Source organism: Giraffa tippelskirchi, chromosome 9 (assembly GCF_054371585.1).
Source record: "Giraffa tippelskirchi isolate mGirTip1 chromosome 9, T2T-mGirTip1v1.2.pri, whole genome shotgun sequence".
Taxonomy (NCBI): domain Eukaryota; kingdom Metazoa; phylum Chordata; class Mammalia; order Artiodactyla; family Giraffidae; genus Giraffa; species Giraffa tippelskirchi.
Window position 1 is genome coordinate 107063417 of NC_137283.1, and position 27295 is coordinate 107090711.

Here is a 27295-nt window from a genome sequence, read left to right on the forward strand (position 1 = left end):
TGATGTTGAAGCTGAAACTCCAATACTTTGGCCACCTGATGGGAAGAGTTGACTCACTAGAAAAGACCCTGATGCTGGGGAGGATTGGGGGGAGGAAGAGAAGGGGACGACAGAGGATGAGATGGTTGGATGGCATCACTGACTCAATGGACATGAGTTTGGGTAAACTCTGGGAGTTGGTGATGGACAGGGAGGCCTGGCGTGCTGCGATTCATGGAGTTGCAAAGAGTTGAACATGACTGAGCAACTGAACTGAACTGAACTGATAGTCTATATTTATACCAGTTAGTAAATATTCATACATTTCACTATGAATAGAAGTAATAATGTTGGATCATAGGATGTCAACTTAAGACCTTACTGAGTGATTTCTTAATATACAGTATATATACTATATTACCTTTCTCGGAGAAGGCAATGGCAACCCACTCCAGTACTCTTGCCTGGAAAATCTCATGGATGGAGGAGCCTGGTAGGCTGCTGTCTATGGGATCACATAGAGTCAGACATGACTGGGCGACTTCACTTTCCCTTTTCACTTTCATGCATTGGAGAAGGAAATGGCAGCCCACTCCAGTGTTCTTGCGTGGAGAATCCCAGGGACGGGGGAGCCTGGTGGGCTGCCGTCTATGGGGTCGCATAGAGTCGGACACGACTGAAGCGACTTAGCAGCAGCAGCAGCATTACCTTTCTAAAATCTGATAAATTCTAAATTCAGAAACATATTTTTCCCCCATGGGTTTAAAAAAAAGTTTGTGGACCTAATGTCATTTACACTAATAATGTCTCCCTCTAAAAGATTATAAACTACGTGAAGGCAGAAATTAAAACATATTATTCATCTTTGTGTCTCCCAGTTCAATGACTTACAGGTAATATGTGTGAAAAAAATATTTTTGAATTGACCTTAAGTATTTGTAAACATCGTGGGGAGTATAAAGTTGTGGGAGACCTGTCTCAAATCATCTCAGATCCTAGTGAGGGATATCAGTCATGTATTGGCTCACAGTGAGACACTACAATGTAAGTAACATACATAGCTTCAGAAAAGGACTGAAGTACTCTGAAAGTTTCACTAAAGAGGTGATTTTTTAGCTGTTACAATGACTACTGTTTGTATAACATCTACTGTACTAGGTTCTTAATGTTCATGACTAAATCCCCACAAAAATCTTATGATAAAACAGATACTTAGGGATATTACATAACTCAGTCCTAAAGGTGAGTGGATTGAGATTTGGTTCATCCTTCAAGGAGAGAATGGCATGAACAGAAGTCTGAAAGTAGTTGTATCATAAGTTCAGAAAACTAGATTCTTTTGAAGAGTTTATTTACATAATACCGTAATTGATCTAAAATAGAGGTCTCTGTTAAATAAAGTGTTAAGTCTTAGTCTCTGGTTGCTGGGATTTGGGATAATTTTATTTTCATGTTTGTGAATATTTTTCAAATTTTCTTCAAGAAACATATACCGATTATATAACTGGCAGCAATAAACATTTCACATGATTAAAAGACAAGTATATTTTTTTCTGAATATAGTTGGAAAAACATTTGATGCTAGATACTATTTGGTATAGTTTTTTAATTTAGTGAGCTATCTAAACTTACTTCACTGTAGAGTAACTGACCTTAGAAATTCCCTCTTTCAACTGCTTGCAGAGAACCATCATTTAAAAATATATTTCAGCATTAGTTACTGCTTTTATGCCAGAAACAGTGTAATTGTTTCTTTGGAAATACACTGTACTGTGTTTGAAATTAGTATATAAATTCCATCTCTGTGTATTTCAGCAACCTAGTATTTAATGTGAAAAATGTTCCTGTAGAGAACTAGAAGACGTGAGGAAAGCCTATTGTGAAAAGTCAAACTAGCAGTAATATGGTTATTCCTGCGTTTGCAAGAGGTTAACTGCTAAACCTACCTAGATACTCTAGGCGCATGGGAACTAGGTTTTATTTGTTATGTATGTATGTGTTTAGTTATGTCCATGGAGGAGGCAATGGCAACCCACTCCAGTGTTCTTGCCTGGAGAATCCCAGGGACGGGGGAGCCTGGTGGGCTGCCGTCTATGGGGTCGCACAGAGTTGGACACGACTGAAGCGACTTAGCAGCAGTAGCAGCAGCAGTCATGTCCAACTGTTTGCAATCCAATGGACTGTAGCCCGCCAGGCTCCTCTGTCCATAATAATCTAAGGTAATGGTTGCTGCTGCTGCTGCTAAGTCACTTCAGTCGTGTCTGACTCTGTGCGACCCCATAGACGGCAGCCCACCAGGCTCCGCCGTCTCTAGGATTCTCCAGGCAAGAATACTGGAGTGGGTTGCCATTTCCTTCTCCAGTGCATGAAAGGGAAAAGTGAAAGTGAAGTCGCTCAGTCGTGTCTGACTTTTAGCGACCCCATGGACTGTAGCCTACCAGGCTCTTCCATCCATGGGATTTTCCAGGCAAGAGTACTGGAGTGGGGTGCCATTGCCTTCTCCGAAGGTGATGGTAACAAGTACTTATTTTAGGCAATGAATGTTATTTTCACATTGGGTGTTGACCCTGCAAACCTTTTCATTTTCATTCACTCTAGTAAATTTAGTTTTGTCCATCCTTCTTTTACTATCTGCAGTTATTAGCAAATAAACCAATATGGTACCATGCAAAAATGAGATATTGATTATTTTAAAAATATTTATTGACACTTGCTGTGTAGCAAGCAGTATGCTAAATATTTGTACAGTAATGAATGAAACAGTTTGTACTCTCATGAAACTTACAGGCTGGTAGGAAGGATATAACCAGTAGATAAACAAGTAAATATGTATTTATAAATTGAAAACATGCTATGAGGGAAACAAATAGGACGCCATAATAAGATAAGAAGGGGACCTATGTAAGAGGAGTTTGGAAGGGCCTTTTGAGCCACGAGAAATGAAAAGAGGCCAGTGATGCCAAGAGGGAACAGTGCATACAAAGGCCCTACAGTGGAAAAGAGCTTGGTGTGAAAGGAAAAGGTTGGTGTGACTGGAGCAACAAAGGGAAGGGTTAAAGGTGATAATGGAAAGGTCTTAAAGGCTACAGTGAAGAGAGTACATTTAGAATAGGGAAGCTGTTGAAAGGGTTTTAAGCAGAAGAAATAATGTAATCAGACATATTTTAAGAGTATCTTGAGCCCCTCTAAGAAGACAATAATGGATGCAGAGAGATGAAATGAGTGTAAGTTATGGTCTGAGCAAGAGACAGTAGTAGCTTGGTTCAACATAGTGTTAGTGAATTAGTAGATATATATTCTGAAGGTAGAATCAACCAATATGTGGGGGAGTCAGAAGGATTAATAGGCTTCTGACCACGATAATTAAATGCATATTTGTGAATATCTGTTCATACATACAGGTTTGTTGAACTTGGTATTCCATTAGCTATTGCAGGGTTTAATGGTAAAAAGGAATATATTTTCATTAAAATAGTAGATCCCAGAAATTTCTCTGAAAATAAATGCTTCCTTTATCAAACTTATTTCTTCAAGAGAGGGATCTTAAGTGAAAGTTTTTTAATATAGTTTATAAAAGCTGATTATCTTGTATCTTTAGTATATAGTACAGTGGCTGACATAGACAACAGATATTCAGTAGTGATTCATTGAATAAATTCTTCACTTAGGAAGAAAAATAATGTTCCCAGAATCAAACTGAAACAAAATGGTGGCTGTGCCATGAAGCAGTTTTTCATTAAAGTTGCCCACAGGTGATTTGTTAGGTTAGGTAGACTGTGACAAAGAAATCAAGCAAATATGATTTAAACTTACATCTCAAATCATAAAATATTTTATTCTGTGACATTATTTAGAAGCTACTTTATGGAGGTATTATAGGACCTCTAGGATCTTGGAATCAATTTCTGGACAACATAGGATGAATGGAAAAAACATTGAACTAGATAGGACCTAGGAAACCTGATTTCCAATTTTGACTCTGCTATATATTACTAATAATATTTTGGGCTAGTTACTAGCTCCCTACACTTCAGTTTCCCCACATGGAAAATAGATGAATAGTCTATATCTCTCTTGAGGACCTTTTTGTAATGATTTAATGTAATGATTAAATACATAAAACATTTACATCTAAATACATATAGCATTTAAAAGACCTTCACAGTACCCAGTATATGGGTCTCTGATAAATTGCAAAATGACCACACTAAGCAGCTCCTTGACTTTGTTTCTCCATCCTTTTAAGTCTTGGTTTGCCTGGTGATATGCTGTGGCTAATAAACTCAGGGGAGGTCATGTTTGGTGAGTTCTGAGCCTGGGCATTAAGAGGCATTGCATGTTTCCATATGTAGTCAAATCTAGGCTAGCCAGATAAGATGGTGAGAGATCCTTTGGAATAGAGACAGCCATCCCAGCTGAGCCATCTTAGACCAGCCTGTCTACCTGGCAGCTGTCCACAGCATGTGAATAAGCCTGGCCAAGATAGCAGAACTGTTGAGCTGAGCATAGCCTAAATTGCTGACTCAGAATTGGTTATTTTAAGCTACTAATTTTTGAGGTGGTTTTGTTATGTAACAAAAGCCAGTTGATGCTATCAGTGTCTTTAGTTGCTGCTGCTGCTGCTGCTAAGTCGCTTCAGTCGTGTCCAACTCTGTGCGACCCCATAGACGGCAGCCCACCAGGCTCCACCATCCCTGGGATTCTCCAGGCAAGAATACTGGAGTGGGTTGCCATTTCCTTCTCCAGTGCTTGAAAGGGAAAAGTGAAAGTGAAGTCACTCAGTCATGTCCGACTCTTAGCGACCCCATGGACTGTAGCCTACCAGGCTCCTCCGTCCATGGGATTTTCCAGGCAAGAGTACTGGAGTGGGGTGCCATTGCCTTCTCCAGTGTCTTTGGTAAATCTTACTAAATTAATAGAAAAATAGAATTTATTGGGGTGCTGTTATTTGCCAGACACTTAAAAATTTTACATGTACTTCTCTTGTTTCTAATTCTTAAAACTGCTATTAGTAATCTTTTGATTAGTATGATTGAATTTTAGTCTCCCTGACCCAATGTCCGTGCCCTGTCCCATAAGCCATGCTACCTCTTAAATGAGATTATTTAGAAATGTTTTACAAACTTAAACACTATAAAGTGTTATGATAGATGAAATTAATATAGCATATATAGTGTCCTTTCAGATTGTAAAGAAAAATATTCAGATTTCCTAGCCAATGGAAGCTTATTCCAGAGTAGGGTTGCAAAGAGGCTGAGTAGACATACAGCCCCTGGATCCTAGTGCTTACAGAATAAGGATTTACATTATATTGTTCAGGACGTATTAGCAGCTTTAGTGACCAGTTTTTCAGTGTTTATGTTAACGATCCTGTTACCTAATAAAGGATTTGAATTTGTCACTGCCTTCCATGGAGTTGTACCTTAGGGCAGAATTTTGTGCCATGTCACTTTATAGATGACAGGCCTTCCCTCTTTCTTGCCATGAGCTTCCCTGGTAGCTCAACTGGTAAAGAATCTGCATGTAATGCAGGAGACCCAGGTTCGATTCCTGGGTCAGGAAGATCCCCTGGAGAAAGGAACGGCTACCCACTCCAGTATTCTGGCCTGGAGAATTCCATGGACTGTATAGTCCATGGTGTCACAAAGAGTTGGACACAACTGAGCGACTTTCACTTCACTTACGTCTTGTCTGTGGCTGCATGCTTGCCAAGTCGCTTCAGTCGTGTCCATCTCTTTGTGACCCTATGGACCTGTAGGCTGCCAGGCTTCTCTGACCAAGGGATTCTCCAGGCAAGAATACTGGAGTTGGTTGCCATGCCCTTCTCTAGGGGATCTTCCCAACCTGTTCCAGATCAAATACCAATCCAGTGGTTGTGATCATATTACCGGATTTGGTTTAATTGAAAGCAGAGTGGTACAACTCATTAGTTTTATTCTATGCAAAGATAATTTCGTTTCTTTGCGAGGGTGGGGGTCGGGTTGTGTGTGTCTGTTACCTCTCACAGGATAATAAACTACTCCAAAACTTCATGGCTTAAAACAGCTATCTTATCTGTTCATGATTCTGTAGGCCAGCAGTTTGGGCTAGTATCAGCTGAGCAGTTCATCTGCTGACCTTGTCCAGGCTGCTTACATGACTGCAGTTGTCTGGTGTCCCAGTTTGGGTTGGATAGTCTGAGGAGGTCATCTTGATTTTCTGCTGTGCTTCAGTCCATGGGGTCTGAAAGAGTCGGATACGACTTGGTGACTGAAAAATGAACAACAGTCTGAGAAGACCTCTTTCACAGGACTGGCAGTTGGTTCTGGATATTGGCTGGGCCACATGTCCCCAGAAGGCTATCTGAGCTTATCTGTGGAAGAGTTCAAAGAGAGCATTAATAGGAGCTGTGAGGTCTCTTGAGGCCTAGACTTATAGATCACACAGTGTCACTTCCACCACATGATACTGTCAAAACAAGTCACAAAACCAGTCCAAATTTAAGGAGTATGGAAATAACATAATAAAGAGTTACAAAGAATTTGTGGTCATTTCTAATTTACCATAGGTCCTGAGGCATGTAAGTTTGCATGTATTGGACAATAGCTATGAGTAATAACACAATTATTAAAAAATTACCGCACAAATTTGACTTGTGTTATTTGGTAGAATAATGGAGAGAGTCATAGCCCTGGGGGAATGTGGGAGGTGATAAGGTTTATACTTTCCTTAAGTGACATGGAATAGCAAAGAGAAATGTTATTTTCAAGGAATGGATCCTTACAAAAACAAAAAATTTCACAGTTTTTATCTTTTTTAGAAGATAATTACATGCAGGTAGACTTTTAGTAATCTGAAAACTAGTCATTTTCATTTTCAATATTCATTTTTAATTGCAAAATTACTCCTTGTAATCTTGTGATATAATAAGAAACATGTAGTTGGTCTTTGTCCCTGGTTCTTGGCATAAGCTCCTAAAACTTTTGAATATCTTTTGTATGCAAATAAGATGACTAGTGGCAGAGGGCCCCTAGATACCCCTTAGATGGGGACCATAAAAACCAAGACTGATTAAGAAACTTAGAACTTTCAACCTTACTCCCTAACCTCTAAGAAAGGAAGAGGGTCTAGAGATTGTTAACCATCAATGAACAATGATTTCATCAACCATGGCTATGTAATGAAACCTCCATAAAAACTCTTATTAAACTACAGGATTTGGAAAGCTTCCAGATTGATGAACACACTGAGATGCTGGGAGGGTGATGTGCCCAGACAGGACATGGAAACTCTGCATGAATTTCTCCAGACCATGAATTTCCCCAATACCTTGCCCACATTTGTTGTTTAATCACTAAGTCGTGTCCAACTCTTTTGCAACTACATGGCTGTTTTTGAGTTGTATCTTTTGTAACAAACCCGTTAAAATAGTAAAGTGTTTTCCTGAGTCCCTTGAGTTGTTCTAGCAAATTAGCAAACCTGAGGAGGGGGTCATGGGAACCCCTGATGTATAACTCGTTGGGGAGAAAAATGGGAGGCCTAAGACTTTTAACTGGCTTCTGAAGTTGGGGGCAGTCTTGTGGGAGTGAGCAGCCTGTGGGGTTGCACTGTCTCCAAGTAGTTAATGTTGGAATTAAATTGACTTGTAGGACATATTGGGTGACTCACAATTGATGCTTTTGAACTGTGGTGTTGGAGAAGACTCTTGAGAGGCCCTTGGACTGCAAGGAGATCAAACCAGTGAGTCCTAAAGGAAATGACTTCTGAATATTCATTGGAAGGACTGATGCTGAAGCTGAAACTCCCAATACTTCGGCCACCTGATGTGAAGAACTGACTCATTGGAAAAGACCCTGATGCTGGGAAAGATTGAAGGCGGAAGGAGAAGGGGACAATAGAGGATGAGATGTTTTGGATGCCATCACTGACTCGATGGAGTTTGAGTAAGCTCCTGGAGTTGGTGATGGACAGGGAAGCTTGGTGTGCTGCAGTCCTTGGGGTCGCAAAGAGTCCGACACAACTGAGCGACTGAACTGAACTGAGGTGACTCAGTAGATAAAGAACTCTGCCTGCAATGCAGGAGATGAAGGCAAACGTGGATTTGATCCCTGGGTCTGGAAGATCTCCTGGAGGAGGGCATGGCAGCCCACTCCCGTATTCTTGCCTGGAGAATCCCATGGACAGAGGGGCCTAGTGGGCTACAGTCCATTGGATCGCAAAGAGTCAGACACAACTGAAGCGACTGAGCACACATGCACGTGGGACATACTGAATTGACTTGCAGGATGCTCAGTTGATGTCCACAGAGAAGAATTGCTTGGTATGGAAAAATTACCCATTTGTTGTCAGAAATGAGGTGTGGGTAAAAAGAGAGCACAGTACTTGTGTTCTGCTGCATCTTTTAAAAAACTAACATTCAGATTTGATAATTGGTTATAAAGACCGGAACAGTCTTTCTAAAGATTCAACAAAGCACTTTTCTGCACGCACACACATAGTGGATGCTGTGGTCATGCAAAATAATAGTTCACAAAAGGGAAAGTGGCAGAAATTCAGAAAACTGCTGTTCCCTTTCATCCAAATATTGTTCTTTAGAATGAAAAAAAGCTGTTCTAATTATAAGATAGCGTAGCCCTTTATCCTTGGAAAATTCTTAAGAAATACAAAGTATTTTCATGGAAATAATCATTAACATCTTTGAGTTCTTATTTGCTATGTATCGGGCCTTCTCCTAGTCATTTTAGTGGCTCAGTAAAGAATCTGCCTGCAATGCAGGAGACCCGAGTTCAATCCCCAGGTTGGGAAGAAACCCTGGAGAAGGAAATGGCAGCCCACTTCAGTTTTCTTGCCTGGAGAATCCCATGGACAGAGGAGCCTGGTGAGCTATAGTCCATAGGGTTGCAAAGAATTGGACATGACTGAGCAACTACACAAAATCTTTACAAACAACCCAGGTGGTGCTATTGGTAAAGAAACCGCCTGCCAATGCAGGAGACAGATGTGGGTTTGATCCCTGAGTTGGGACGATGCCCTGGAGGAGGACAGTAATGGAATACCCATTCCAGTATTCTTGCCTGGAGGATCCCATGGACAGAGGAGCCTGGCAGGCCACAGTCCATAGAGTTGCAATGAGTCGGACACAACTGAAGCGACTTAGCACACATTCACACACAACCAACCAAGTGAAGTAGGTAGTGTTAATCCCAGAGGCGCAGAGAGGTTAAAGTCCTTAGCACAATTTGTAAGTGGCAGAACCATACTCAAACCCCCTCTCCTTTGTTGTCAGACTCTGTGTTCCTAAACATTATATATATTATATAAATAAAGTCCAGCTCATCAATTATTTTTTCATGGATCTGAAAAGTCACTGCCAAACAAAAGGTCATCTAGATTTTCTCCTTTGTTATCTTCTAGAAGTTTTATAGATTTTCATTTCACATTTAGGTCTGTGATTCATTTTGAGTTAATTTTTGTGAAAGGTGTAAGGTCTGTGTTTATATTCACTTTTTCACATGTAGATGTCCAGTTTTCCAGCACCATTTGTTAAAGACTCTTCTCTCCATTGTACAGGCATACCTTGGATATGTTGTGGATTTGGTTCCAGACCACCCCAATAAAGTGTATATCACTGTTAAGCTAGTCACATGAATTTTTTTTCTTTCTTACTGCATATAAAAGTTATGTTTATGCTATACTTTAGTCTATTATGTGTGGAATAGCACTATGTGTAAAAAAAAAAACAACATACATTAATTGAAAAATACTTTATTACTAAAACTACTGTCATCTGATGACACAGGGTTGCCACAAACCTTCAATTTGTAAGAAATGCAGTATCTGTGATGCACAATAAAATGAGGTGTGCCTATTATTATTTTGCTTTTTTTGTCTAAAATCAGTTGGCTGTATTTATATGGGCCTATTTCTGGGCGCTCTGTTCTGTTCCATTGATCTATTTGCCTGTGCTTTTGCCAGTATTGTACTGTCTTGCTTACTGTAGCTTCATTCTAAGGCTTGAAGTCAGGTAGTGTCAGTCTTCCAACTAATTTTTGTTCCCTTCAATATTACATTGGTTGTTCTGGATCTTTTGGCTTTCCATATAAACTTCAGAATCAGTTTGTCAGTAGCTACAAAATAAATTGCCAAGATTTTGATTTGGATTGCATTGAATCTTTAGATCAAGTTGTGAAGAACTTACATCATGACCATATTGAGTCTTCCTATCTATGAATGTGAAATATTGCTTCATTTATTTAGTTCTTTTTTTTTCAAATTGGAGCTTTATAGTTTCCCTCATATAAATCTCATATAAATTTATACCTAAGTATTTTGGGGCTTGGGGTGCTAATGTAAATTATATGTTATTAATTTAAATTTACAGTTGTTATTGCTGGTATATTGAAAAACAGTTGAGTTTTATATATTAACCTTGTATCCTGTTGTCTTGTTATAATAATTTATTAGTTCCAGGAATTTTTTGTTGATTATTTTGGATTTTAAGCATATATAGTCATGTTATCCGTGAATAAAGACAGTTTTATTTCTTCTCAATCTGTTTATTTTTTCCTTTTCTTGTCATATTGCTCTAGCTAAGACTTTGAGTAGGATGTGATGATAGGGGACATTTTTGCCTTGTTTCTGACCTTGACAGAAAAGCTTCTAGTTTCTCACCATGAAGTATGATGTTAGCTGTAGGTAATAGCTTTAGCTATTGGTGGTAGTGGTGGTTTAGTCGCTAAGTCATGTCTGACTCTTGCAACCCCATGGACTGTAGCCTGCCAGGCTCCTCTGTCCATGGGATTCTCCAAGCAAGAATACAGGAGTGGGTTGCCATGTCCTTCTCCAGCTTTAGCTATTAGATGCTCTTTATTAAGTTGAGGAAGTTGCCTTCTATTCCTGGTTTGCTAGCCATTCTCAATTTATCATGAAAAGTGTTGGGCTTGTCAAATGTTTTTTCTGCATTATTAATATGATCATGTGACTTTTCTTCTATAGCAGGTTGATGAGATGGATTCAATTTGATTGATTTTTGACTGTGGAACCAGTCTTCCAGGACTCAAATGAATCCCACGTTGTCATAGTGTGTAATTTTTGTATACCTTAATAATTTTGCTAAATTTTTGTGGGGGATTTTTGCATCTGTATTCATCAGAGGTGTTGATTTGTAGTTTTCTTTTCCTGATATTAGTATATCTTTATCTGGCTTTTGTATTAGTATAATGCCAACCTCATTGAGTTAGGAAGTATTCCTGCCTCCTTTATCTTTGTTTTATGACTTTTGAAGCAAGCCGTATGCTGTCTGCCTGATATATCTTAATTTATATTTTGCCTGTTTTGAGAATACTGTATAGTGAAAAAATGTGATTAGGTGAGAATAGACTCACAGAAGAGGAATCATGAAAAATAGGGGAGTTGGGGAAGAATTCATCTTTATGTTATAGGACCTGTCCCCCCAAAAAGAAAATATTTTTTGTAAATAATCATTCTTGATAAATTCAAATTACTTTTAAATAATTCAAATTACTTTGTGTGTGTGTAACAGAGCTTTATTAGAGTGTGAAAAGGACAGAGAAAGCTTTTGACATAGACATCAGAAGGAGGACAAGAGTGGCCCCCTCACTAGTCTTAGCGTGGGAGCCATATACTCTTTTTAATTGGTTATTATAATAAATCAAAAGAATGTCTCAAGGTGGTAAAGATCTTACTAGACCCACTCCCACAATTTACATTTTAAGATGACAGGATTAGAACTAACAACAGAAAGATTTTACCAGACTCACACCCATAATATACATTTTAAGATAACAGGATTCAGTTCAATTCAGTTCAATGGTGTCTGACTCTTTGGGACCCCATGGACTAACAGGATTAGTCAGAAGGTTTTCAAGGAGAAACTGTCTTCAAGCAGGATACATTGTTGTTATATAATACTTATATAGTCCTTATATAGAGAGTTTAAGCTGAGTTGTTTTGCTATGTAATCATCATCAGCTCAGGGTTTTATGTGACTAAGACTAAGGAATGTAGGAAGAAATGTTTGTCCTTTTCTCCTCCTTGAGAATTCCAGACCCCTGTCTCCTCAGTGAGCAAGGAGACCCCAGACCTCTTCTCCTCATGGACCCTGGACTTCTTATCAACCTACCTAGGAATTGACTCATTCCCTTCTTTTTTCTTTCAGGAGAATATGTTGCCAAGGGAAAGTGGTATCATTTTAGTTCCATAACTACTTCCTGCTGTTGAGGGGTGTCGTCCCTAAATTGTTGAGGTACATATTCTCCTCACCCTCATATTGAGGGTCTCTGATCCAGGGGTCCCAAGTAACAGTTGGAGGAGGTTGTGGCACTTGTAGAAGCCTGAACCATCATTTGTAACCTAAAAGCTTTTAGACGGTTAGAAACAAACCCCATTTTACAGTTATAGATGTGAGCCAAAATAGTCATTAAACCAGTTAAAACATATCAAAATTAAAAGTCACATTATGTCCATAGTTAAGGTACAATGTGTTATATCAGTCCATTTTAGGATTGTTAGATGTCATCAGACTGTAGAGAGGCATCACACATGATTGTTGTTGGTGAAGATATTGACAGAGTTGAAGAAAGTCTTTTCCTTGAAGCGGATAAACATGTGAAGCCTTCAGTTGATGAGGAGGGGAGTGCTCTGCAGACCCAGCAGTTAGATCAGTTGTGGAATGTAGCATAGGAATGAGCCCAGGACAGGAAGGCATTGTCTTGAGGGTCAAACAGCGGACTCAGGACTTCTGGAGCCAGCAGAAGCAAGCTCATATAGCCTGTCAAACTTATCTGGTTAGAACCTTCCCACAGCGGCTCCAGGGATTGTCTCCCAGATCCCAGTGTCTTTATCAGGACCTCGGTTTCTGGTTCAAACAGTGGCTTATTTGACTCAGAGGCTGGGTCAGGAGTTACCTCCCGGTAAATAATTCAGATTACTTTTAAAAACACTTCTGAATGTATTTTCTAAAATATATTCACAGAAATGCCCAATAATAACACAAATATATCAGTGAGACAGCTAGAGTTTTAATTTCACTACTTGCGCTCTTTCAAATTGAACCCGGGTCTCCCACATTGCAGGTAGACGCTTTACCATCTTAGCCACTAGGAATCCCAGCTAATAAACTGTAGATTTTTTAATGTCTGATAATGGTGACAAGGTCCCCCTAATATCTATTTTGTTTTAGACCTCTTTACTTGCTTATGCATGTGATACCTATCTGTTGAAGACTGCTCATATAGGGTCAGTTCTTGCTGAACTGTGGTCTTTCTGTAGAGGTCAGTTTAAGGCTGTGCCATGTTCTTGTTGTCAGGTAACCTGTTCATAGAGGACAAAGCAACATTGTTCGTAATAGTAAAGGAGAACACTGGAATGTAAGCATCTTTGTAATAATACATTGAAAATGCTTTAAGTATATCTGTATGATACTGTATTTTATTAGGCATATAAGCAACGGAATAAAACCACTGAAAAGAAAGATACATTGGGAAAAAAGTAGAATTTAGAAGAGACTTAAGTCTCTGCCTACTGACCCATCACCCTTCTTACCATTTAAACTGTAGAATCCTAGTTCCTGCACCATTTTTTCCAGGTACAAAAGAGGAGAGTTCACAGCTTCTCCTGAGAACCACTTTTGGAACTCAAAAGAATCCCTTTCCTTTTTTGCAGTAAAGGTACCATTAACTCTTTACCTGCCACTTATCCTCTCCCTGCCCTCCCTCAGGCCCTTAAAACAAACGTATGTATGTTATTTATCCAAGAAAAACAAACATATGTTCACACACAGACTTGTACAAAAAGTTCATAGTCACTTTATTTGTAATAGCCCCTAACTGAAAATAACCCAAATGTCCATCAACAAATCAATGGTAAATTATGATAAATCCATACTATGAACAATAAAATTCAGCAGTAATAATGAATGACTTATTGATACATGCAACAACATAGATGAATCTAAAAAAATCATTAGGCTAATGGAAAGACAGGCAAAAAAGAGTAAATATGATTCCACACTTATAGAATTCTACAACAAGCAAACAAATCTCTAGTGACAGAAAGCAAGTGCCTGGTTGATTGCAGGCATGAGTGGAGGGAGGGATTGCAAAGGGGCACAAAGAAAATGTAAGGAGTGACTGTAGTGTTAAACTGTTAAAACTGCTTTAAAACTAATTAAAATTGTACACTTGTAAGTATGTACACTTAATTTTCTGTTGCTGCTTAACAAATTACCACAAATTTGGCAGATTAAAACAGTGTCTATTAATTATCTCACAGTTTTGTAGGTCACCAATTTGAGTGGGCTTGGCTAGTTTGCTGCTTAGAATCTTATAAGGCTAAAATCAAGGTGTTAACTGCACTGCATTCAAGTCCAGAGGCTTTGGGTGGAAAAAATCAGCTTCCAAACCCATTCAAATTGGCAGATTCAGTTCCTTGCAGTTGTAGAACTGAGATTCTTGTTTTATTCCTGGCTGTCAGCCAGACGGTGCTCTTAAGTCTTAGAGGCTACTCTCAGGTCCTTTCCAGGTGGCATCGGTCTTCAAGCCAGCAATGATATGGTAAATGTCCCTCATGATTTGAATCTCTGACTTCCTTTTCTGCTATCAACTGGAGAAAACACTCTGCTTTTAAAGGGCTAGTGTGATTAGATTAAACCCATACATATAATCTTTGTATATTAAGGTCAGTTGATTAGCAAACATTATTATGTCTTCAGAATCTCTTGTAACATGTAATATAATCATGGAAGTAGTAGGAGGAGGTGCTGGAGATCTGGAATGAACATCTTAGAATTCTGCCTATCACATAGGGCAGTATATTGTACTTTATTTATACCTCAATAAAGTTTGTGTTTTTTTCCTAAAAATAAGATAAAAGACATAATAATAATGGTAATAATAATAAATGTTTTCGAAAGGATGATTCTGAAACTCAAGAGATGTAAATTGATTATTCTCACTGATTCAGCATAGCATTTGCAAAAAATTTCCATGTCCAAGTCAGGGAAGAGAATTAAAATGTTAATAATATGCATAGCACCTTTTCAGAATTGGTATTTTTTCTTTTCACCTGTAATGAGAGGAAACTGTAAAATGTTGAGGATGTAACTATGAGTCATACATAATAGAAAAGATGATTTTGGAAGTTTTACAAGTTCTTGACTCAAAATTGTTGACTAATGAACATTGTAATTTAATTGTATGTCTACAAATATAAATTTAATAAAATTCCTATTCATTATTTAAACTTGTACAGTAGATGAATTAAATGTAGCTATGAATTTTGTTGCTTCTGTTATTATTAAGGCCAATCTTGGAATTCTTGAGTTTATAGAATTCTTATATTACAGAATGTAGGAAATACTGTTGCTGTATCATGGAAGAGGTTTTATCTCAGTTCAGTTCAGTTCAGTTCAGTCGCTCAGTCGTGTCTGACTCTCTGTGACCCCATGAATTGCAGCACGCCAGGCCTCCCTGTCCATCACCAACTCCCGGAGTCTACCCAAACCCATGTTCATCGAGAGGTTTTATCTACTCATCATTTATTTTCTAGAAAGGATTAAAGAATGATGTATTTAATATTTTATTATAATTACTTATTTAATGGGCAAAAATTTTAGAAATTTAGAAATTTTTTGAGATGAGAAGCTTTACAATAAGATGTGATTAGTCTTGGATCATCAACTTATTAGTGTATAATACCAGAGTTAACAAGACTATCAAACAACTGGAATGCTCATAAAGAACTGGTGGGGTGGAAATTGGTTCAAGCACTGTGGAAAGTTATTTAGCAATATTTACTAAAGCTATACATATGTATGCATAGATAAAATTGCCAATATCCATTGGCAAGAGAAAAAGCAAGAGAATTCCAGAAAAGCATCTACTTTTGCTTCATTGACTATGCTAAAAAAGCTTTTGACTGTGTGGATCACAACAAACTTTGGAAAGTTGTTAGAGATGGGAATACCAGACCACCATACCTGCCTCCTGAGAAATCTTTATGTAGGTCAAGAAGCAACAGTTAGAACTGGACATGAAACAACAGACTGGTTCCAAACTGGGAAAGGAGTACGTCACGGCTGTATATTGTCACCCTGCTTATTTAACTTATATGCAGACTACATCATGAGAAATGCGGGCTGGATGAAGCACAAGCTGGAATCAAGATTGCTGGGAGAAATACCAATAACCTCAGATATGCAGATGACACCACCCTTATGACAGAAAGCGAAGAGGAACTAAAATAAAGAGCCTCTTGATGAAAGTGAAAGAGGAGAGTGAAAAAGTTGGCTTAAAACTCAACATTCAGAACACTAATATCATGGTATCCAGTCCCATCACTTCACGGCAAATAGATGGGGTAACGATAGAAACAGTGACTTTATTTTCTTGGGCTCCAAAATCACTGCAGATAGTGACTGCAGCCGTGAAGTTAAAAGATGCTTGCTTCTTGGAAGAAAAGCTATGACAAACCCGGACAGCATATTAAAAAGCAGAGACATTACCAACAAAGGTCCATATAGTCAAACGTATGGTTTTTCCAGTAGTCATGTATGGATGTGAAAGTTGGACCATAAAGAAAGCTGAGCACCGAAGAATTGATGCTTTTGTACTGTGGTGTTGGAGAAGACTCGAGAGTCCGTTGGATATCTAGGAGACAAATCAGTCAATCCTAAAGGAAATCAGTCCTGAATGTTCATTGGAAGGACTGATGCTGAAGTTGAAGCTCCAACCCTTTGGCCACCTGATGCAAAGAACTGACTCATTGGAAAAGACCTTGATGCTGGGAAAGATTGAAGGCAGAAGAAGGGGACGACAGAGGATGAGATGGTTGGATGGCCTCACCGAGTCAATGGACATGAGTTTGAGCATGCTCCGGAAGTTGATGATGAACAGAGAAGCCTGGCATGCTGCAGTCCATGGGGTTGCAAAGAGTCAGACATGACTGAGTGACTGAACTGATACATATGTATGTTTATATATGCCCTATGAACCAGCATTTTACTGCCTCTAGTCATCTTACATATTGTTGTTCATTCGCCAAGTTGTGTCTGACTCTGCAACCCCATGAACTGCAGCAACCCAGGCTCCTCTGTTCTTCACTGTTTCCTGGAATTTGCTCAAATTCATGTCCATTGAGTCAGTGATACTATCTACCTATCTTATCCTCTGCTGTTACCTTCTCCTTTTGCCTTGCATCTTTCCTAGCATCAGAATCTTTACCAGTGAGTCAGCTCTTCCTATCAGGTGAGCAAAGTATTGGAGCTTCAGCTTCAGCAACCATCCTTTCAATGAATATTCAGGGTTTATATCCTTTAGGATCAACTGGTTTGATCTCCTTGCAGTCCAAAGAACTTTCAATAGTCTTCTCCAGCACCACAATTCAAAAGCATCAATTCTTTGGCACTCAACCTTCTTTATGGTCCAGCTCTCACATCCATATATGCAACTGGAAAAACCATATCTTTAGCTATACAGTCCTTTGTTGACAAAATGATGTCTCTACTTTTTAACGTGCTGTCTAGGTTTATCATAGCTTTCCAAGAAATCAAGCATCTTTAATTTTGTAGCTGCAGTAACCATCTGCAGAGGTTTGGAGCCCAAGAAAATAAAATCTGTCACTGCTTTCACTTTTTTTCTCTTCTATTTGCTGTGAAGCGATGGGACTGGATGCCATGATCTCGGTTTTTTCAATGTTGAGTTTCAAGCCAGCTTTTTCTCTTTCACCCTAATCAAGAGGCTCGAGTTCATCTTCCCTCTCTGCCATTAAAGTGGTTTCATCTGCATATCTGAGGTTGTTGATATTTCTGCTGGCAGTCTTGATTCCAGCTTGTGATTTATCCAGCCCGGCATTTTGCATGATGTACTCTGCATGTAAATTAAATAAGTGGGGTGACAATATACAGCCTTGTTGTACGCCTTTCCCAATTTTGAATCAGTCGATTGTTCCACGCCTGCTTCTGACTGTCGCTTCTTGACCCGCATACGGGTTTCTGAGGAAGATAGGTAAGGTGGTCTGGTATTCCTGTTTCACATATACTTCATAGTAAAAGATAAGAACTCTTTAAAATTCTTTAAAGTTGAATGTTTGTGATCATTTACTCCTTAGGAAGACTTGTGTGCTCTTTATTGAATTTCAAAGTTCAATTTTTCAATTTTATTGTATTTTATCTTTTAGTTCTACTTTTGTGTTCCTTTTAGGCATGTTTCCTTATTTTTCCTCTCTTATCCTTGACTTAAAATATCCCGTCTCCTTTACATTTTGTCCATCATAGACATCAATGTTGTCTAATGCAACTTTCTACAGTTATGGTGTAATGCTCTGTAGTTGTATTGTCCTATAATTGTGTTGTCCTCTGTAATTACAGCCACAAGCCACATGTGGCTCTTGAGTACTTGAAATGTGGCTTAGTGTGACTGAAAAACTGAACTTGAAATTATTTATCTATTTTTAATTTAGCTACATGGGGCTAACAATATACCACAGGTCTATATCAATATTGTCTTCCCTACCTCTTTAGCTTGTTTTCATTTCATTCTCTCTGCATAACTAATAATTTATCTTGTCCTACTTTTAGACTGTAGCCATATGTTAATTTTTATTGTTTTAAAATTTTTAGCATTTCTCATTGTTGCTTTATTTACCTTGTAAGCTTCTGGGTCGTGAAAGTATTTTATTTGTTGAAGAAAGTCACTTAGGAATTGAGGAGCTTCAAAATACCATTGAAAGTATAGAGTTTTGTGAGATTTGAAGGCTGATTTGTCAAGAACATAAAATAGAATTAAAAAATACTGACAGATTCAGAGTATAACAGTAAAAATCTGGCAGTCTAAAATTTAGTATTAACTCTGATGTTAATTTTGTGAACTTGGACAAGTTTTTGAACTTTCTGAGGTAAATTTGTTCATCTAAAAAATAAGAGGTGAAATAGTTGATTTTTAATATGTCGTCCAGCTTAAGAGTCTTGAAAGAGGTCTGCTATTTTGAATTGAAAACTATTAACAGTGGGAATTAACATTGATACTGGTTTTATATTTTGAAAATGTTCAAGAAGAGAAAGCACATATTGAAATACCAGTACATTCCTCTGTGAAGTGAAATGCCAAGATGAAAAATTATGTGAAGATCTAATGGAACTATGAGTGGACAAGAAAGTAGCAAATGAACTTCGTTGTAGTAAACTTTGAATACAACTAAGGAAAAGTGAAACTGTGTTTAAATGATTATATATTCCAAGTAATTAGTTAGAAGTCCAGGAATAAAATTTAGGAGAAAGTGTCAACTTGTTATAATGAAGGAAGCACTGAATTGAAAGTCAGAACTGAGATTATTATCCTGTGGTGCCAATAATTAGCTGTGTGACAACATGTGGTAAAGTCTGAAGGGGTATTTAATACTGCATGCCATAGCATCACCTCTTGACACCTTCAGGATCATACCATAAACCAAAGAGTGTGCTCATACTCTTTCAGAAGACCTAGAAATAATTTCACTAAGCCTCATGACACTGTTTTCTATGTCAACTGGCAGATATATAAGCCTTGTTTTCTGTTATCTTCAGAACTCACATCTTACTTGAACGGTTCCTTTATTTGACACATTTCTCTGTCTTTCTCACATCTTTCCATTGTACTCCAAAGAGCTTCTGTCTCTGACCTGAAGACTTCTCTGTGCATAGTGATTTTCATCCTTTTCTCCAAACTTAAACCTTCCATCTCTTTGCCTTAACTGATAACTGTTCCTAAAATTAGTTTCATCTTAATCTCTTTTGGGGGGTAGTGCAGTTTCCATGCATCCCACATAAAAAGTTTGGAAAGATTTGGTCAGCATCTTTTTTACTCTCAAACACTACTTCCATATACTTTTCCCCCTTTAAAATGGGTCAGAAAGTACTAACTATCAAGTCTATCTTCTAACAATCAATGTTGTTGAGAAATTTAAATAAAGTAGTAGTCACTGTGTACTTACTGTATGCCAGGGTCTCCCCCCTGCCCAGCTTCATAATTGACATATAACATTGTATAAATTTAAGGTGTACAATATGATATGATACAAATATGTACTGTGAAATGATTACCACAATAAGATTATTGCCTGTTTCATCTGTCACTTCACATAGTTACCTCTTTTGTTATTGTGAGACCAGTTGAGATCTACTCTCTTAGCAACTTCTAAGTACATAATACAATATTGTCAATTACAGTCACTATGCTATACATTGGATCCCCAGAATTTATTATACCTGGAGATTTGTACTCTTTGACCATCATTTCCCCATGTCCCTCAGTCTCCAATCCCTGGCAACCACAGTTCTACTTTCTGTTTCTGAGTTCAGTTTTTTTTGGATTCCACATATACATGATGTCATATATTGTTCATCTCTATCTGACTGACTTCAGTTAGCACAATGCCCTCAGGGTTGTCTCAGATGTCAGGATTTCCTTCATTTTTATGACTGAATATTATTTCATTGTATATACTGTTTATATCACATTTTCTTTATCTTTTCATCCATCAGTGGACTTTTAGGATGTTTCCATCTTGCATATTTAATGCTGCAGTGAACACGGGATTGCAAATATCTCTTCAAAAATAATGATTTCATTTCCTTCAGATGTATACCCTGACAGAAGATTGCTAGATCATGTGATAATTCTGGCTTTAATTTTTTTGAGGAGACTCCATTCTATTTCCATAGTATCCATTGATACTATTTCCAAAATATCAATTTACATTTCCATCAGCAGTTTACAGTGGTTCCCCTTTCTCCACATCCTTACCAGTATTTGTTATCTCTTGTCTTTTTGAGACTAGCCATTCTACCAGTTGTGAGGTGTTATCTCATTGTGGTTTTAAATTGCATGATAACACCTATATGTGGAATCTAAAAAATATAACAAACTGGTGAATGCAGAAAAAAACAAAGAAGCAGACTCACAGATGTAGAGAGCAAACTAGTGGTTACCAGTGGGGAAGAACAGTATAGGGGTGGGAAAGTGGGAGGTACAAACTATTGGATGTAAGACAGATTCAAGGATGTATTGTACAACACAAGGAATATAGCCAGTACTTTGTAATAACTGTAACCTTTAAAATTGTATAAAAAGTTTTTCTAAAAAGGGGGGGGGATGCATTTCCTTGATTAGTGATGTTGAGCATCTTTTTGTGTACTTGTTGATCATTTGTATGTCCGTCTTCGGAAAAATGTCTGTTCACTCCTCTGCCCAAGTTTTAATTGGATTGTTTGGGATTTTTTGCTGTTGCGTTGTATGGGTTCCTTATACATTTTGGATATTAACCCCTTATTAATTAAATGGTTTGCAATTATTTTTCCCCATTCTGGAAGCTGTCTCTTCATTTTGTTGATTGTTTACTTTGCTGTGCAGAAATTTTTTAGTTTGATGTAGTCACTCTTATTTATTTTTGCTTTTGTTTCTTGTGCTTTTGGTCTTATATCCCCAAAAAAACATTGTTAAGACCAATGTCAAGGAGTTTTTCCCCTTTGTTTTCTGCTAGCAGTTTTACATTCAGGTCTTATATATAAATCTTTAATTCATTTCAAGTTAATTTTTGTGAGTGGTGTCAGATAGGGATCTAGTTTCATTCTTTTGCATGTGAATGTCTACTTTTTCCAATATCATTTATTGAAAAGACTATCTTTTTCACTTTGAATATTCTTGTCTCCTTTGTCAAATATTAGTTGACCATTTACACTTGCATTTATCTCTGGGTTCTTAATTCTCATGAGTCTGTATACCTTATTTTTCTGTCAGTACCATAATTTTTAATTTCTATACCCTTTTAGTATAAAATCAGGAAGTGTTTGCTTCTAGCTTTGATCTTTCTCAAGATTGCTCTGGCAGTTTGGGGGTTTTGGTGTTTCCATGTGAATTTTTAGGGTTGCTTTTTCTATTTCTTTGAAAAATACCATTGGAATTTTAATATGAATTCAGTACATTCAAAATGCTTTTGTGCAAGGTAGGAGGACTTCCTCTATTGGATATCAAGACTTACTGTAGAGCTCCACTAAGACTAGCTTTAGGTGGACAGATTAGTGAAATACTGTAGAACCTCAAAATGGATTTAAGGATACATAGAAACTTGGTTTATGAAAAAAGTGCCACAGTAGAGCAAATGGGGAAAGAATAGTCTTTTCAATGAATGGTGTTGAAATAATATATAAGAAACTTGACTGCTGCCTAATACCACTCACAAAAAATTAATTCCATGTCAATTACTTGCCTGAAAGTACAAGGCAAAACAACAAAGCTAAGAGATAAAACAGAAGTTCATACTTGTGATCTTAGTGTATAAAATGATTTTTAAAAAGCCTGTGCTTTTATACTAAACTTAGATTGATAAGTTCCATCACTTTCTCATAAAAGACATCAAGAGCGTGAGATAGCAAATGACACAAGAGAAGATATTTGCATCACCTATAACCTTCAAATGGCTCATATCCAGTGTTCTTACAAATCAGCCCTAACACAACAAATAGTAAAAAGAAGATAGATAAGAGCATTGGATAGACACTTCTCAAATGAGGATAACACATGAAAGATAAACACATGAAAAGGTGCTTAAACTCTCAGTAACTGGGGAAAACATAAAACTGCAGTACGCTGTCACAACTTACGTACAAGAATTGCTAGATTTTTGTAAAAAACTGACAGCATTAAGTGTTGTGAGGATGTTGAGCAGCAGCAACCTCCTACACTGCTGAGAGGAGTATACTTTGGTACAGCTGCTCTTGAAACAGTTTGACATCATCTCCTAAGGTTCAAGCAGCATGTCCTTAACCTAGCTATTCTCCTGAAGTATACTTACAACAGAAATGTGTACACCAAAATATTTGTACATGAATGTTCATAGTATTGTTCATAATAACCTCAAATTAGAAACAACTCGTGTATATAATGTCAACATTAGAATGGGTAAATAAATTGTGGTGTAATTATACAGTAGACTATCTTACAGCATTGAAAATGAACACCCTACAGTTACACAAAGTGACATAGATGAATGTTACAAGTATAATGTTGACTGTAAAAGGCAAGACACAAAGTAATAATATATAACATATGGTTCTATTCACATAAACTTCAAAAAGCAATAAAAATAAAACTGTAGTGTTTAGAGTTACCTGCTTAAGGTGTGAAAGTATAAAGAAAAACAAGGAAATGTGTATTGTAAGAGTCAGAATAATGGTTACCTTTGGGAAGGGAAGAAGTAAGGGTGATAGGGGAGGAGACCAAAGTGGGACCATTCTGGGGTTTTTATTTCTTATGTTTTTTCTTATGTTTTGGCTCCTATGTTAGCTTGCATGTTTGTTTAAATCATTGAAGCTGTACAATTTTGTATACTTTTTTAAAAAGCAAACTTCATATTGTACAATTGTAAAAAGGTTTAAAAATGTAGAGAAAATGCTGGACAAACTGGTCAGAGGAGACAGATTTCATGTAAAAGTTTGTTTTTAAAGAATGTTCATCAGTAACACTTAAATGCAATTAGGTTTATCCAAAACTTTCCATTTGGTAGTGATTAAACCTCAGTAAATAATAAATGCCTTCCTTCAGTAAGCATTGTTTACCGGTAAGTAAGTACAGGCAGTCCTCATTTAGTATGGTAGTGTGGGACGAAAAAAAAATGCCCGTATAAGATAATAAAACTGTACAAAATCATCTTATTAATCAGTGAGAAAAAATTACAGCTGTTCCATGATCTTTAAAAAATTTGTCAAAACATTTAAAATTCTCCTATTTTAGTTATAACCATATAGGGAAATGAAAAAAATAGTAAAGCTAGTATAATTTAGTATAATGTTTCTAAATGTATTAGAAACAGAATTATGGTGCTTTATTTCTTGGTAAAAAAACTTACCAAGAGTAGTTTGAACAGTGCTTTGCCTTCTCCTTATATAACTTAGAAAAATAGAGCCAGTAGAATAAGCATCTTTTCTGTGCCTTGCAAATTGTCTTATTCTTTTCTACTAAATTTAGATCAGCTTCCAACATTTTATCCTTTTGCACTTTGTGTCGTGAAATATCCCTCAGTCAGTTCAGTTCACTCACTCAGTCCTGTCCTACTCTTTGCGACTCCATGAACCACAGCACACCAAGCCTCCCTGTCCATCACCAACTCCCGGAGTTCACCCAAACTCATATCCATTGAGTCGGTGATGCCATCCAACCATCTCATCCTCTGTCATCCCCTTCTCCTCCTGCCTTCAGTCTTTCCCAGCATCAGGGTCTTTTCAAATGAGTCAGCTCTTTGCATGAGGTGGCCAAAGTATTGGAGTTTCAGCTTCAACATCAGTGCTTCCAATGAACACCCAGGACTGATCTCCTTTAGGATGGACTGGTTGGATCTCCTTGCAGTCCAAGGGACTCTCAAGAGTCTTCTCCAACACCACAGTTCAAAAGCATCAGTTCTTCGGCACTCAGCTTTCTTCACTGTCCAACTCTCACATCCATACATGACTACTGGAAAAACCATAGCCTTAACTAGACTGACCTTTGTTGGCAAAGTAATGTCTCTGCTTTTTAATATGCTGTCTAGGTTGGTCATAACTTTCCTTCCAAGGAGCAAGCATCTTTTAATTTCATGGCTGCAGTCACCACCTGCAGTGATTTTGGAGCCCCAAAAAATGAAGTCAGCCACTGTTTCCACTGTTTCCCCATCTATTTCCCATGAAGAGATGGGACCAGATGCCATGATCTTAGTTTTCTGAATGTTGAGCTTTAAAACAACTTTTTTCACTCTCCTCTTTCACTTTCATCAAGAGACTCTTTAGTTCTTCTTCACTTTCTGCCATAAGGATGGTGTCATCTGCATATCTGAAATTATTGATATTTCTCCCAGCAATCTTGATTCCAGCTTGTGCTTCTTCTAGCCCAGCATTTCTCATGATGTACTCTGCATATAAGTTAAATAGGCAGGGTGACAATATACAGCCTTGACGTACTCCTTTTCCCATTGAGAACCAGTCTGTTGTTCCATGTCCAGTTCTAACTGTTGTTTCCTGACCTGCATACAGATTTCTCAAGGGGCAGGTCAGGTGGTCTGGTATTCCCATCTCTTTCAGAATTTTCCACAGTTTGTTGTGATCCACACAGTCTAAGGCTTTGGCATAGTCAATAAAGCAGAAGTAGATGTTTTTATGGAACTCTCTTGCTTTTTCGATGATCCAGCAGATGTTGGCAATTTGATCTCTGGTTCCTCTGTGTTTTCTAAAACCAGCTTGAACATCTGGAAGTTCACGGTTCACGTATTGTGGAAGCCTGGCTTGGAGAATTTTGAGCATTAATTTACTCGCGAGTGAGATGAGTGCAATTGTGCGGTAGTTTGAGCATTCTTTGGCATTGTCTTTCTTTGGGATTGGAATGAAAACTGACCTTTTTCAGTCCTGTGGCCACTGCTGAGTTTTCCAAATGTGCTGACATAGAGTGCAGCACTTTTACAGCATCATCTTTTAGATTTGAGATAGCTCAACTGGAATTCCATCACCTCCACTAGCTTTGTTTGTAGTGATGCTTCCTAAGGCATACTACACTTCACATTCCAGGATGTCTGGCTCTAGGTGAGTGATCACACCATCGTGATTATCTGGGTCGTGAAGATCTTTTTTGTACAGTTCTTCTGTGTATTCTTGCCACCTCTTCTTTATATCTTCTGCTTTTGTTAGATCCATACCATTTCTGTCCTTTATTGAGCCCATCTTTGCATGAAATGTTCCCTTGGTATTTCTAATTTTCATGAAGAGATCTCTAGTCTTTCCCATTCTATTGTTTTTCTCTATTTCTTTGCATTCATTGATCGCTGAGGAAGGCTTTCTTATCTCTCCTTGCTATTCTTTGAAACTCTGCATTCGGATGCTTATATCTTTCCTTTTCTCCTTTGCTTTTCGCTTCTCTTCTTACCTAAGAATTCCTTTATTGTGAAGTTTTTTTGCTGTTGTCACTTCTTTTGGGACATCTTTTTGTGACAACTACTTTCCTTATTTCAATAATTTCACCTTCACTAAATTCCTCTGACTGCGTATCTAGTGTCTCTCAAACAGTGGTAGTGGCAACATTCCCACAATCAGCTATTTTTTTCTGTTAATACACTTATATTCAATTTGAATTTCACCCCAGTGTCATCATTTTTTCTTTCTTTTCCACATTTTTATCATTATTGGTCAGTTCTCTCTTTCAGTTATCATTCTGTAAAATTTCACATAAGTTTATTATTGGGAGGCAAGAAGATAAACCAACTACATGCTTCGCTATCTGTAGGTGAACTGAGTAACAGATGAGAAGTGGCCTTTCACCAACAGAGTTTGAAAGAAAGTGATGTGTTGGTCACTGAAATGATGTTCCTCTCTTATTAACACAGTGACTTGTGAACTGAAGTGCCAGCAAAGGAATTTGTATTTATGTAGTTACTCACAGTTAATATACTGTAGTAAGTGAAATTAGAACCATGTTGGGGGACTGGTATTATTTAACTGATCTGTGGAAGCTGAAATTTGTGCATATGGGAAGCCTGGGAAGTAAAGACTGATTGTAATTCAAAGTGGGTTGATCAATTAAATAAATATTTTTTGGCTGGTTTTGATGAGATTGAGGATTACACAGACTATTGGATTTTGGAGCTATTGAATGCCTAATACATTTTATATGGAAAAGTAATTTTGATGCTTATCTTGCAGCTTCTTTAATCCTCTTAGGTAATTCCTTACAGAGGATCTTCCATATTAACTTTCTAGAACAAAACATTTAGTTGTAGTAAGTAAAATCAGTGGCGTTAAGAAAATAATAGTGATAATGAGTATGAATTCATCATGAAGCAGTTGACATTGAAAGTAAGTTTTAAAAAATGTTTCATGTAATATTGACGTTCTAATAATTGAAGATAAAAATGTTAAATCAGTTTTATTTAGTCAGATGTGACTCCATTTTCACTGTCTTCATACTAGCAAATATTTTATTATGAAATGTGAAAGATAAGGTCTCACTCTGTGTTGGTTAAATCTGAAAAGTGTTAATTTATTATATGATTTCCTACAGGTGAACTGGCACAAAGGTTGATCTCAAGATGCCATTAGTGAAAAGAAACATTGATCCTAGGCACTTGTGTCACACAGCACTGCCTAGAGGAATTAAGAATGAACTGGAATGTGTGACCAATATTTCCTTGGCAAATATAATTAGACAACTAAGTAGCCTAAGTAAGTATTTTACATCAATTAAAAATATTACTCACAAACCAGAATTACACGTTGGGGTGTTAAAACAATATTCTTGTGACTAACTGGGGTGGGGGAGAGTTAATAAGA

The 27295-nt window shown here is 37.6% G+C and overlaps 1 protein-coding gene across 4 annotated transcripts in view; it reads left to right on the top strand.

The window, feature by feature from the left end:
• The window catches only part of WASF1 (WASP family member 1), a 72239-nt gene that overhangs the window by 25506 nt on the left and 19438 nt on the right, over positions 1 to 27295 (top strand). For all 4 annotated transcript variants that reach the window (XM_081530626.1, XM_081530627.1, XM_081530628.1 and 1 more), the window contains one exon: positions 27027 to 27187. In XM_081530626.1, the coding sequence (XP_081386752.1) occupies positions 27055 to 27187 (133 nt within the window). In that variant the 5' untranslated portion in view covers positions 27027 to 27054. Of the gene's footprint in view, positions 1 to 27026; positions 27188 to 27295 lie in introns of those variants that run through there.